At 41.3% G+C, this 14606-nt stretch overlaps 1 protein-coding gene across 1 annotated transcript; it reads left to right on the top strand.

Annotated features, from left to right (window-relative positions):
- The first annotated feature begins 4503 nt into the window (after positions 1-4503).
- On the top strand, positions 4504-5714 carry LOC120226905 (POM121-like protein 12). The gene has a single exon (XM_039225078.1). It carries the CDS (start codon positions 4595-4597, stop codon positions 5396-5398), a length of 804 nt encoding a protein of 267 aa, XP_039081009.1. The 5' UTR covers positions 4504-4594; the 3' UTR covers positions 5399-5714.
- The last annotated feature ends 8892 nt before the right edge of the window (positions 5715-14606 follow it).

Raw genomic sequence — 14606 nt, 5'->3', positions numbered from 1 at the left:
ATCTGTTAGAAATGTAGAACCAGAGACCCCACCTTACCCAAAGTCTACATTTTAGCATCACTAGATGTTTTTAATAAACATTCAATTTTCAGAAACACTCCTAAAAAATAGATGTTTTTCCCAAGTGAAGAAACAATACTCAGTATAATTCATTTTTTAAAATAATTTTAATGGTTATTTATCATTGAGAGACAGAGAGAGACAGAGCATGATCATGGGAGGGACAGAGAGAGAGGGGGGGACACACAATCTGAAGCAGGCTCCGGGTTCTGAGCTGTCAGCACAGAGCCCAACATGGGGCTCAAACTCACAAACCATGAGATCATGACCTGAGCTGAAGTCGGATGCTCAATCAATTGAGCCATACAGGTGCCCCAATACTTCGTATAATTTAGATATCAGATGATAGTCACCTTTCCCTTCAATAGTTAACTTAAATTGGTATAATGTAATAAATTCTAGAATGCAATAAATTCTAGATCCTGAAGCTATGTACATACACAATTAACTCCATAGCAGCCATTCTCAAAGTGTGGTTCTGGGGTAGGTGTCCTTACATCAACTGGGAAGATACTAGAGATGTTCATTCTTGGAGCATATGTAGACCTGCTGGTGGTGGGATCAACAGTCTGTTCAGAATGTCCTCCTAGGGATTCTAATGCTGCATGTTCATGTTTGAGAACCACTAATCCATAAAATCATTATAATACTGTAACTAATCAGAATATGGAAATTAAAAATATATTTACTTCTTTTTATTATTGTTTTTTTTAAATCTTTATTTTTAAGAGAGGAGAGAGAGAGAGACAGAGAGAGAGCAAGCGAGCGAGCAGGGGAGGGGCAGAGAGAGAGGGAGACACAGAATCTTGAAAAAGGCTAAAAGGCTCCCGGCTCTGAGCTGTCAGCACAGAGACTGATGTGGGACTCGAACTCACAGACTGTGAGATCATGACCTAAGCCGATGTTAGACGCTTAACTGAAAAATTTTTAAAAGACAGATGAACTAAACTATTATACTGACTTTAATTTTCTTAAAATGAGATAAAAGAAATTAAAAAATAGTATATTGATAATAATATTAGAAAATGAGGTGAGACAACATCAGTGGATAGGATATTTTATGGATCTCCTTGATGATAGAAAAGCACATACACATCCCAAAGTTGAAGTCAAAATGAAATCCTGAGAAATCCCAGAATAAACAAATAAAGAGAGTTATTCTATGGCAATACTTAAAATAATTAAGGACATTTATTTTTAGTTTCAGAACTGTTGACACATTCCTCTCATCTTCATTAAAATAGTGAAATTTGATAGATGCAAAATTCTATTTTCTTAAATCTCATTGGCTAATGATCTACTGAGGAGAGCTTATAGTTAGGAAGTTATTGATATAACTAAGAAGAGTAGGTTTTGAGTTAATTATGAGCTCATGAACCACTACAGAACCACTTGGGCTCTCTCAAAAAAGGATAAACATTAAAAAATAAATAAAATAAAATAAAATAAAATAAAATAAAATAAAATAAAATAAAATGTTTACTTGATATACACAAGTAAAAAGTACAACCAAAAAAATGAAACCTGTAATCCAGGTTTGGCCCCGAGGTATTGAGTGTAACAAAGTGGTAAACTCCACAAACATGAGCTAAATGTAAAGATCGCCAAGCTCGGGCTAAGAGGCCCAGCAACAGGAACTGCTATATTGGTAGCAATGCTTAGGGAAAAAAGAAAAAGAAACAGAAATGGAGAACTATGACACCAGAGTTCTGTGAGGGGGAAAAAATGGGAAGAACAATGTTTTCAATAAGAATTCTAGAATGGCTAGAGCTTCAAGCTCTCTGAATGTATCATATTCAAGGTGAATATAAAATGATTAAATTGCTAAAAAACCAAAGTTGAGCACTTCTAAAAAATACCTGGCCAATATTCTTCTGAAGTGTCAAGGTCATGGAAAACAAGGAAAGATGGAGAAACTCTCATAAATTCGAACAGACTGAAAACAATTCGTTCCTGAAAAGAAAAAAAAAAAAGGAACAATTGTGAAATTCAAATAGAAAATGGAGTTTGTTTTGTAGCATTGAACTGAAGTTAATTTCATAGTTTTGTGAAACTTAACCATAGTTACATAACTTAATAACATTAAGATAAGATAACTTTAAGATAAGAAAGATAAGGGAACTCTGTATAGGTCAGAGTTTATCAATGCCCACAGTACTGACGTCTATGTTCAAATCATCCTCTGCTGTGGGGCCTCTCTTGTAAGCTGTAGGATGTTTAATGACATTCCTGGCCACTACCCCTTAGATGTAAGTTCCCTACTTGAGGACCAGTGACTCACATTAATGTTTAATGTCAACTAACCAAAACATATCTGTTATCTCTTCACGTGCGAGAAAGAGGAGTAATAGATATATTCAATGTCAATGAAAATAACTAATCAACATGTTGATTTACCGGTGAAGGTACATTTACAGGTGATTAACTTGTGGGCCTCACCACTAGAGAGACTGGTTTTTCGGAGAGTATTTAACCACAAACCAAAATGATGCTCACAGGATTGTACAGCAAATAGGATGTGGGAAACCCCGTAGATACCGGGCATTAAAATGCATTTCCAGAAATCTATATTCAGTTGCATTAACAGTCCACTCTGATGATAATGATATTACCATCTTAAGAGGCTTCTTAGCTATAGAAGTCATTGCTATCGTTATCAGGAAATGTCTTATGAAGAAGAAAATTATAGCATAGTAATTTCCTGTTTTCAAAATCATATTCTGAGGGATCATTACCAAATAAGGAATGGGGAAGAAATGAACATAAATTAGCGAGTGGGAACTGCTGCAGATCTCATCCTCGAGTACCCCTTAGCTGACAGCACACTTACCTCACCAACAAGTGACTTCTTTCCAAACTGCGGAAACCTTATGAAGCCGTCTCAGTAGTGCTCCTTTTAATGTCCTCAACATTCACCTGTTCACCTTTCAGATCCAAAATGCACCTGCCGCTTGCTCTTGGATTTGATACTTACTTTGCCAGCCTGTACTTTTCTGTTCCTTTACTGGGTAGCTCTGCAGGCATGTGATTTTGAGGAAAACGTTCTGGAGAACAGTTGTTTTTCACCACCTTCAACCTCCACCACTATATGTATGCTGTAGTCTTCAAACACTGTTTTTGTAGTCAGATGCTTTTCACCGTTAGTCAGAAACGTGAGTCACTGCCGTTGTAGACAATGGATTACCAGTAACTATGAAAAAAAAAAAAGAGAAATTGCATTAACGTTCAGAGAGACTAATATCTGCATACGAATGTATGAATGTACGAAAGCTTAAATTACAGGAGAGTCGTCATAAAACCAATGTTGTCAGGGCTAGAACGTATCGTGGTCTACCGTTTCCTTAAGAGGCAAGCTACAGAAAGTAACATTAACCACGATTCTAGAAGAACAAAATATGCATCGCATTTACTGAAGCCAAAACCAGTTATTTATTTTTCCTTAAAAGGACATTCAGGTGAATTAGGTTTAGTTTTTACGATAATGAAAGAGAGTGGCCATCAATACCGTATCAGTAACTTTTATGAACTGCAGGAATTATTATACCTCTTCCCTCTAAAGTCAAGTACCAAAATAGTCACAATCCTTCTGGGGGAGATGTGAACTGGCACACACGTTGTGGAGAACAATCTGGTACTTTCTCAAGAAGTTAAACAGTTACGTTTGACTCCATGATTCTGTGCTAGCTATACACCCGAGAGAACAAAAACATTTGTCCATGTAAAACTTTATATATGCATGTTCATAACAGCACCATTCATAGTATCAGAAGACTGGAAACAACCCCAATGTCGATTAACTGGCCACGAATAAACAAAATGTGGTCTTTCTATACCATGGATGGGTGCTGGACCATAGCAAGAGTGAAATTCTGCTGCATGCTGAGGCACGGAAGGATCGGGAAAAGAGTATGCTAAGCAAAAGAGGCCAGTCACAAAGGACTACATATTATATAACCCCACTTATATAAAAGCCGACAATAGGAAAATCTGTATCTAGAGAGAAAATGAATTACTGATTGCTTTGTGGCTCGGGAAAGGGGTTGGTAGCTGGACTAGCTATAGAATACATGATTTGCTTCTGAAGCAATAAAAATGTTTTCAAGTTGACTATGGCGATGAGTGCACGCATATGTGAAGGTACCAAAAGCCACAGAAATGTACACTTTGGGTGAATTGTATGATATGTGGATGATATCACAATAAAAATGCTGGGGGTGGGTGGTGAGTGGGAGTGGGGATCGTGAGCTCCTAGGCCTCTCTTCACAGCCAAACTCTTGCTACCGGCAGCGGGGAGGACAGAGGCTGGAGGCTATGACCCCCTAGGGCTGCCCCTGCGCCAGCAGACAGCTCCCGCATCCCCTCAGCTGGCCCCACGCGCCCTCGGGGTTGAGGACCGTCCCGCGCCCAGGCCCGCGCGCGCTTTCGTGCGCCCACATGCCAACCGTCATCGGAGTCCCAGGGGCTTCGCCGGCAGCTGGGTCCTGCGGCTTTGGGAACTTCTGGAAGCAGAACCCCCGCCCCGACGCCCGCTCCCATGGGCAGCTACTTGAGCACGCCCAGGCCTGCGCCGCCACCCCTCGCCCAAGCGCAACCGAAACCCTGGCGCAGGGCCTCCCAGACAGAGGACGCTGGGCGCCGCGTCCGCACCGGACCCCTCCCCCGGGTGCCGCTGAATTGGGATCCCTCCAGCCCGCGGAGGGTGGTCACCGAGGCCTGGAGGCGCTTTCCCGCCAAGGCTCCCCCGGAGACCGTCCTGGGGCCGGATCTCTCCAGCGCCTGGGACAGTTACATGAAGCGGTGGCTCTGGAGTGCCCGCCACCCGAAACGGATCTGGAGCCCCGTGACCGTCAAGATCACGCCCCCTGAGCGCAGGGGGAGCCCCTGGGCGTCTCGGGTGCAGGGGTGCGGCGCCTGCTCTGCGGGGCGCCCACCCTCCCAGGGGCGCCCAGACCCGTGCGCCAAGGAGACGGTGCTGAGGGCCCTCAGTCAGTGCCCGAAGGGGAACAGGCGGTTTGACGGGCCCTTGTGGTTTGAGATCCCGGAGGGCGCCAGCAGGAGGCGCAACCCAGAGCCCGGGCCGTCCGCCTTTAAGCCCCTGATCAGAAATGGAGTGGTCCCTTCCTTCGTGCCCCGGCCAGGGCCTCTGATCAGCCGCCTTCACGCTTGGAGCTGCAGTGTGCACCGGGAGGACACGGACCTCGGGCCTCGGGTCCGGCCTTCCCTGTGTGCCGGCCACCCCACCGCGCGGACTGCGCCAGTCCAGGACGCGGAGCCTCAGCCTCGGAGCTGGGGAAGGAGGCCGCACCCCTGGGGCCTCACGCCTTCCTCCAGGGCCTAAGAGCAGGGCCTGGGGTGTCTCCTTCGCCCCCGAGGGAGGTTGCCCAGCTCTCAGGCTCCCTTGATTCCTAAGAGTCAAAGCCTCCTGAGACTCACGCTTGTATATTTACCCTCAGCTCGCTGACCCCTTGCTCTACCTCTGCATGGGACCCCGACACAGTACTGCTGCACCCCCAGACCCGCCTGCCCTCACTCGGGAGATCCCGCTCTGAAGACTGTTGATAAGTCCCCTGCTTCCCCCTGCCTGCCTTTTCCCTTCATTTTCTCGAAGGTACTTTCCTTCCCCACCTTCGCTCTTTGCCCAGCTTGTATAAATAGTTGATCTCATTAAAATAATATTAATATTTTAAAAAGGTCTCTTTCATGTAAAAATAAAGGGCAAATGTGCTCCAGATTGCAAGCGCAAGGGCGAAGCCCCTGCACTGGTAATAACCTGTATTTATTCGAGTCCAGTACAGCCAGAAAGTGGTGAGAGACAAGATAATATGAGGACTCGTGACAGGAAGCAATATAAAGCCGGAAAGAGTTTGAGTTCTATTCTGGGAGCCACAGGTTTTAGGCAGAGGAAAGGGTCATCAGGTTGATCGGTTTTAAACCCATCTTTCTGGCTGTGGTGTGGAGAGTGTATTATCCAAAGGCAGCGATTCAAACAAACAAGAGGTGCCCCATGGTCTATTTCAAGCAAAAGGTGAGGGTGGTTTGATCTGACGGGGAAGGGAGGCAGGTGAAAAGTGCGTGTGAATTTGGGGTGTGTCTTGAAGGTGGGTGTTTTGGGGTTCGCTCATGCACGTGACAGTGTCGTTTGTTGAGATGGTAAATGTCAATGAGGAACGTAACCAGAGATGTCTAAGTTGGGGAAGGTTCCTAAGTACACACATTTGCCATTCCCGTGAAATTGTCATCTGTGCCTTTGAAAACATGTGCCTGGCACTTGGTGGAGAGGTCGAACCCAGGAAATAATGGTAGAAGTCATGAACACACAGGCCCATTTATATACATGGTGCTTAAAGCCAGGGACTGCACGGGATCGCCTCCACAGAAAATAGATGGTGATGAACCCTGCCGTGGCCCCGTGTTTAAAGGGTCAAAGAGAGAAGGAGAGTTCTAGAAGCCTGAGGAAACACAGCCAGGGAGATGGGAGAAAAGTCAGAAGCAGCAGGGACACCAAAGGGAGAACTCTAGAAAGTGGACTTTGTCACCCACAATTGTTTTAGAGAGTGGGAGGTAAAGGCTGAATTAATTAGGAAGTCACTGGGAGGGGCAGATGTGGAGGCAGGGTAGATACTGAGTCAGTGAGGTATCGCCGGCAAAGCAGGAATGTTGGAGGCAGCTTCAGTTTATTTTGAAATTTTCCTTCAAGAAAAGATAGGCAGAGGCGCCTGGGTGGCTCAGTTGGTTAAGCCCCGGGCTCTTTCATTTCAGCTCAGGTTACGATCTCATGGTTCATGGGTTCAAGCCCCCCGACAGGCTCTGTCTGCACTGACAGCATGGAGCCTGCTTGGGATTCCCTCTCTCTTTTTCTCTCTCTCCCGCTTCCCTTACTCACGTGTGCACTTTGTCTTTCTTGGTCTCTCAAAAATACACTAAAAAAAAGGATGGGGAATATGTTCAGCCCTAAAGAGATCCTTGGGAAGATCTGGAAAGATGGACGGTTAGGTGCTGGTGGCAGATGGGATCGCGCTTGATCCTCCATCAGAGCATGGGCTGGGGGCTGTGGCTCTAGTGTTCTGCCAGAGAGGTGGATCTGGGACCCAGGATGACTTACTTCTCTGTCTTCTGCTCTACCAGGGAATCACAATGCAAGACGGCATGAAAGAGGGCAGGAGGGAAATATTTATGCCTTGACAAAACAGCTGAACATGTGAAAGAGAATTCTCCGAGTGGGAAAGAGTGGGGGGAATGTAGGCATTATGAGAAAAAATGTTGGAGTGTTCATTTCGGGGTTGGGTTCTTCAAATGAAATGGGAAACCAAGAAAAATGAATCATTAGTCTTTTTTTACATTGTATTTTAGCTGAACTAGTATAAATGATGACTGAGGGGGTACGTGGGTGGCTCAGTCGGTTAAGGATTCGACTTCAGTTCAGGTCATGGTCTAGCAGTCTGTGAGTTCAGGCCTCGCATCTGGCTCTGTGCTGACAACCCAGAGTCCAGAGTCTGCTTTGGATTCTGTGTCTCTCTCTCTCTCTCTCTCTCTCTCTGCCCCTCGCTAGCTTGTGCTCTGTTTCTCTCTGTCTCTCAAAAATAAATAAATGTTTAAAAACTTTTAATAAAAAAATGACGATCGAGTACACAATTGTTTTTAACCATTATATTTTAACCGTTTAATTTATATTAAGTATTATAGTCCAAAATAATAAGGAGGAAAGAAGCAAAGGAGTTAAGGTGTGTATTAGACAGGGTTCTCCTGAGAATCAGAACCAGGGTGTGAGTATGTGTGTTCCTGGGTTCACCCATGGAGGGAGACGGGTTGATTCATTACAAAGACTTGACTCATGTGGTTATGGGGCCTGAGGAGTCCCAAGATTTACAGACCAAGTCTCAAACCAAGAGTGAAGGCAAGAGAAGATGAATGTCCCAGTGGGGAGAAAGTCAAGCAGGGAGAGAAATCTTTCTTACTCAAACTTTGTCTTCTACTCGGGTCTCCCAAGCCTTTGTTGAGGTTGACCCACGTTGGGGAGGGCCATCGGCTTTATGTAGTCTACGAATTCACATGTTAACCGCATCTGGAAACCTGCTCACAGACACCCCCAGAAACAGAGTTTAACCAAGTATGCAGGCACCCTAACACCCAGTCAGGTTGTCACATAAAATTAACCATACCAGGCTGTTTTGAAGTGTTTATTTATGTATTTATTTATGTTGAGAGAGAAAGAGAGAGAGAGAGAGAGAGAGAATCTTAAAGAGGCTCTCTGCTCAGCATAGAGCTCTAATGCAAGGCTCAGTCTCATGAAGGCAAGATCATAACCTGAACCAAGATCAAGAGTCAGACGCTCAACCTGCTGAGCCACCCAGGCGCCCCTGACAAGAGTCCTTTTAATTTGGACTGTGGATTCAAACTGGTTAAGAAAGAAATTGATAAGGGAGGGAGACTGAATCCTATGGGAAAAACTATCAGAAGTCTTAATGGCAGGCATCGAGGGTGTGAGAATGAGATGAGCGAACAGAAATCTATCAGTGTCATAGAGGTGGTTGAGAAGCTTGGTGGCTGAAGATTGAACATGCTATGAATAGTGACCAGAGCAGGATGAAGGGTGGAGATCATGGGAGAGGAATTCAAATTTTTATGAAGGCAGCACGTGGTTTCTAACAGGAGTTTCAAAGTAGTGGGGATTTTTTAAAGAGCAAAGAGAAGTAATAGTCTGAAAGGAGCCAATGTGAGCCAGAAGTGCACCTGCTCTTTGGTCCACACACATACCAGCTGAGGTATATATATATATACCAGCGGAGGCCAAGTGAGGCCTCTGCCCTCTCATCACAGAGGCCCAGCAATATGAGACATACAGAGACAAATGAGTCCCCGGGGCAGACCAGAGATTCCTAAAGCAGATGTGTAAGAATTTAATATATGCTAATGGTAACATTTAAAATCTGTGTGAAAGGGGCACCTGGGTGGCTCAGTCGGTTAAGCCCCTGACTGCTGGAGGCCGAGCCGGCTCTGGCAGGTCCAGGAGTCCCTGAAGGATGGACAGTGTTGGCGAGAGAGAGAGAGAGCCCCGAGATTCTTTCTGATCACCAGGCAGGCATCTCTGTCCTGTCAGTTTTGGTGTCTTTATTTAAAGGTTCAGCAACAACATAAGTCAGAGAAAGGAATTTCTATAATGGGAGGCCTTTTGCGATAACAAGTTTTTGAAATTCTGCAGAATTATCCCAGTTATAGTGAATTTACAACCAAGAAATTAACAGGATGCTCTTAGTGAAAAACAGGAGAACATATAAGTTAAATTGTATATAGATAAGCTAGGAGTCATTCTGTCTGGCTCTCAAGAGGATGGATGTTTCTGAATTGGTTTGTTTGTGGAAACTATCATGGGGGCCCTAAATGTGTCAGTCTTAGCACCTGGGTTTATGTTTTAGCTACTCTTATCTATCCTCATCCCAGCTGCCAGTGTAAGGGAGGGTGTTTGTGGAATGTAGGCCTTGAGGAAGGGACTGCTATGCTTCACCAATTAGCAAAGATATATGTAGTAACTGTGTTCTGCTCTTATCTGTACCTTAACCCCAAAATAGGCTCTTCGTCTCAGGGCCAGGTTCAGTTGTAACTCTTGTGTTCTTAACCCCCTTTATTATGCAAGTCTTGGGTCTGCAAGGCCCATAGGAAGAGTCTTTTGACAATCACCCACAGAGCTTTCATCTAAAGTCTCTTTTGTAAAGGCAGGAATATGCTTTTCCTTATGAGGTATCTGTGTTCAGAATATGGGTCTGGTATAGAATATTGTGAGGCCTGGTCAATACCAGCAGGTTCATTTCCAACATGAGCCAGTTGTAGCAGAAGGAGATACCAGTTTTTGTTTCTCATGGCAGGAGCTGCAAACACTGGTATTTCCTTGCTGTGACTGCCATCCAGAGAGGCCTGTGCGGCTCCTGGCACCTGACTTGGGCTCAGGTCATGATCTCACGGTCCATGGGTTCAAGCTCCGTGTCAGGCTCTGTGCTGACAGGTGCTGACAGCTAGGAGCCTGGAGCCTGCTTTGGATTCTGTGTCTCCTCTCTTTTCCCCTCCCTCACTCATCCTCTGTCTCTCTCTCTCTCTCTCTTTCTCTCTCAAAAAGAAGTAAACCTTAAAAAAATGGAAAAAAAAGAATCTGTGTGAAAATGATTAACTGATAAAACATTGAATTGAAATTATCAGCTTCTTAATTAGGAAATAGAACGCAGCCTTCTTTCTCTTATGCAAAACACACATGTGAACATCACAACTGCAAAATAGTTGAAAATTCGAAGAAAACATTTTGTTTCCCAGGAGTGTAGTACTTAAAGTTTAATTACACACACAATACATTTTGAAAATTTAAGCTTTATAGGTAATGTTAAAAACCCTCCACCAATCTCCTCTTTGGGCATTCTTAAGGAGACTAAAAACTCAAAACCATACAAGAAAGGTTTGTAGTAGCTAATACTTTAAAAATTTAGCCTGTAATAGAACAAAGACTTCAAATGCAAGTGACAAAGTTGGAAGTGACATTTGTAACCTGCATAGTGGATCACAGATTGCTTTTCCACAAATACAAGGAACCACTAAATATCAATAGAAAGAAAGAAAAGAAAGAAAGAAAGAAAGAAAGAAAGAAAGAAAGAAAGAAAGAAAGAAAGGAGGAATTCATAAAAATGTAACTATACATATAAGAAAGAAATCAAATTGTTCATAAATATATATATTAAATATTCAACGTGTCTTACGTATTCAGAGAAACTTTTACATTTCTCTGTATGTATATCTGTATCTATCGATGCATGGAATTTATATCCATCATTGCCAAAAAACAAGGTATCCATCCTTGGCAAGATTCTAGGAGACATAATCTCATGTTACTTTAATAAATTAACAAGAATGAATGTCTCTAACTTTGTGTGTAACTTTGTAGTTTTTCTATTTTATTTTGGCATTGTTATTTAATTTTAATAAATGATGAAATATGCAGTAAAGATTTGAACCATGAAATAGGTAACAGCATAGCATTGAAATATATTCACAAGAAGAAACAAGCAAGAAAAAAGAGCAAAGAAGTAAAATTTTTATTAGAGTAAGCACTTTTATAACTTAGGCATTGACATAAACATGTATAAAATGGAACATAAATGCTCAAAGCAGATAGGAAGATTGTAATTCTAAAGAACTTGATTCATTAACCTGCATGAGAGTTAGGACTTTCTCCCACTATTCATTTCCGTGTCTTCTGGTTTTTCCCAAGTCCACTTGCTAACTTTAGCATTACCCTGTAATGGTCCAAGAAAAATGACCAAATAAAGGCACAGAAGGAAAAAAGCGGAACCAGGGGAACTTTCTTGACCTAAACACCTAATTCTATGATTACTAAACTCCACTCCCCCAGTTCCTATCTGGACATCAAAGAATAAGATTTCCTTTCAAATGAGAAGAAGAACAGTACAATTTTACTGTAGTCAATCTAAAATTTCATAAAGTATTATTCAAAACAATCTATTTTGGAATCTGAGTGTGTATGCATACCTTTACATTATCTATAATATACATACATGTAGGTCTGTGTACATGTGCATCCATATTATATAACACACACATATGTGCCTCCGTACATGTGTGTGCTTATATATATAAACACACACAATTTTGCTATGTGTTGTTCTAAATGTTTTGGTGAGATTCGAAAGTGCTTAGAGGAATCACAAAAATAACATATTGTTTAAACTTCTAATGTATACACCTACATTTAATTTTTTAATTTTTAAAAATATTTCTTAGAGAGAGAAAGCACAAGCAGGGGAGGGCAGAAGGGGAGAAAGAGAGAATCCCAAGCAGGCTCCCCACTGTGAACATAGAGTAGGATGAGGGGCTTGATCCAAAGTTCCTGGGTTCATGACCTAAGCAGAAATCAAGAGTTGGAAACTCAACAGACTGAGCCAGCCAGGCGCCCCTATTTTTATTAAGAGATCCAGGTCTTTTCTTTGCACAACAATATGGTAATGGCACTTCTGCATAAATCATACCCACATGTCAACATTGTTCTTTTCGATTCCAATTTATTTAAAGTGAAGCCAGAATTTAGGTATTTGCAAACAGTATGAGTGACAATATGAGTGCACATTACTTGTAGATTTCCCTGTGTTTTGCAGATAACTTGCTCATACCTTATTCATAAGAATTGTTTTTGGACAACTCTACTTAAGTCCTTCCAAATTATTAGTTAGACTTAAAGAAACAGCTCTCCTTCTGTGCTTATACTTCATTCTTTTATGAAATGATGAACTATGTAAGTGTAAAGTTAGTTGTAGGCTGATTTAGTAACACATTCAAGTGAATTAATGGTAAAAATGCAATTAAATTGACAGAAGTATAAGTGTACTGGAGAAATATATAGAGCATATAGCAAAGGAGAATTGAGTACTAGTAATGTCCCTATGTTCTTACATATGCATGTGTAAATAAACTGTGATATTTACATGCATATACAGTATATGTGCATACAGATCGATAGCATGCTTTTGAAATACATGTATACTCAAATATATGTAAATTCAGTGTGTTCTTGATAAAGGTATGTGCAAACCTATTATACATAGCAATATGTACTATAATCATAATACATATACATGTATTGTAGATATAAATATAGACTGGAAGTCAGTTAACACACTAGAGTAATAACAATTTCAGATCATCAGGAAACAAATGGAAGTACAAGCCACAGAATGAAAATATCTCATAAAGGAGGGAAGGAAGGAAGGAAGGAAGGAAGGAAGGAAGGAAGGAAGGAAGGAAGCTTAGAAGCTTAGAAGCTTATACAGAAGAATAAGATATGATGTGATCAGGAAAAAAAATAAAAAATAAAAAAATCAATATAGACAAAATAAGGCTCCAGTGATTATATATAGTTTCGGCAAAGAATGAATAACAATATTTCATAAAGAAAACTTAAATCTAAAAATTTATTTTGAATTTTCTTTACATTTCATATGTTTGCTAGGACCAAATATTTCTCAAATATTTAGTACTTTAGAGATAATTACATTGGAATCAACTTAAACAGCAAAACAATTTCTCATCTTAATTTTTTTATTGCAGTGTTAACTCTGAATTGTTTAATTGTCAATTTTTAGTATTTCTATCTCAAATGATATTTGATATGTCAAATGATAGGATGATGGTATCTTGTATGTTTTTATTAGCATACTCAATCATTGCATCATTGACCACAGAGCAAAGATCAATACTACTTATGTCCTAAATAGGCACACTTTTATGCTGATATTTTCTTCCAGAAAGTCAACAGCCTTTCTTTTTTTGTGGCGAATTTTTGTATTCCACTTTTATCATTCTCTAGAAAAACACACATTTAAAAAAATAGCAGTATTATACTTGAGAAAAATGTAAAAATGGTTCATATCAGGAATGATGTCTTTCACACGTGCTTAAAATGTGATGTTCCTCCTTGAACATATGACATTTTGTGAGAGATGGTGAAAGAGATATGTTGAATAGCAAAAGTAATAAATCACTTAAGCAATTATACCCCTCAACATTCCCTGATTTGGAAAAAATAATGATAATGATAATAGCTCACATCTCAGGCTTAACATCTTATGCTGTAGTCAATAAAATATTTATCTTAAACTTTTAAGAGGAATATTTAAAGCAGTATGGTAAAATGTGTGGGATGTATTATTTTTGAAGGTGTAATTTCATTGAACTCAATAGTCTTTTTATAGAATAGTACCTTACATTCTTGGAGTTTCTGTCTTTCTTTAGCCATTTATTCTCAAGAGCAGTCCTGCACTGCTGTTAATTGACAAACACAAGTAAATTTGGACTGGGGTCCAGTCTAACATCATCAGCCCCAGGGAGCTCAACAGTAAAGTTCATTTCTCTTTGCGTGTTGTCATCTCAAAATTCACACAGGATCAGTGTTGAATGTCCTTGAAATAAATACTTGTATCCGATGATCAAAGTATGGAAAAGGAATCAGGGAAGAGCAGGGGAAAGCAGAAAGCTGCTCTTTTATGGGGATGCATTTGTCCTCCAGATTTGCAATTTAACTCTTCCCCAGAGACATGGACATTGATATAAGTAAACCTTACCCAGGAAATGGCTTCAAATTATCTGCTTTCAAATAGTTTCTTATAGCAGGCCGATTAACTTGTTCTTGAGTTGTGAGGTCCATATTCTTCCAAATATTCTCCTGCTTGGTCTGTTGAGTGTCCCTCATTTTGCCTCTTGGTAGGTACTCTCTTGTTACACTAATTCTGCCTCACAGGTGCACATCAGTGGTCAGCTCATCCATGTCTCTTCTGACCTATGAGGGTTTCCACTCTGTCTTAGTTCAGCGTAGCTCATCCGATGTCCAGCATCCAGCCCTGTAATTTGGCCTGTGGTGGCAGTCCATAACATTGAGGCAAAAACGGTAACCCAAACTTTTCTGACTTTCTTTTTGAAATAATTTGAGTTAAAGGAGAATCCCACCTACCCTTAACTCAGCACCCCCTAATGTTAATATCTTTCAGAACCATTGGGAT

This window comes from Hyaena hyaena, unplaced genomic scaffold (assembly GCF_003009895.1).
Source record: "Hyaena hyaena isolate Hyena2069 unplaced genomic scaffold, ASM300989v1 scaffold_1893, whole genome shotgun sequence".
Lineage (NCBI taxonomy): Eukaryota > Metazoa > Chordata > Mammalia > Carnivora > Hyaenidae > Hyaena > Hyaena hyaena.
The sequence above is the reverse complement of the archived record's forward strand: the minus strand, read 5'-3'. Positions and strand labels throughout refer to the sequence as shown.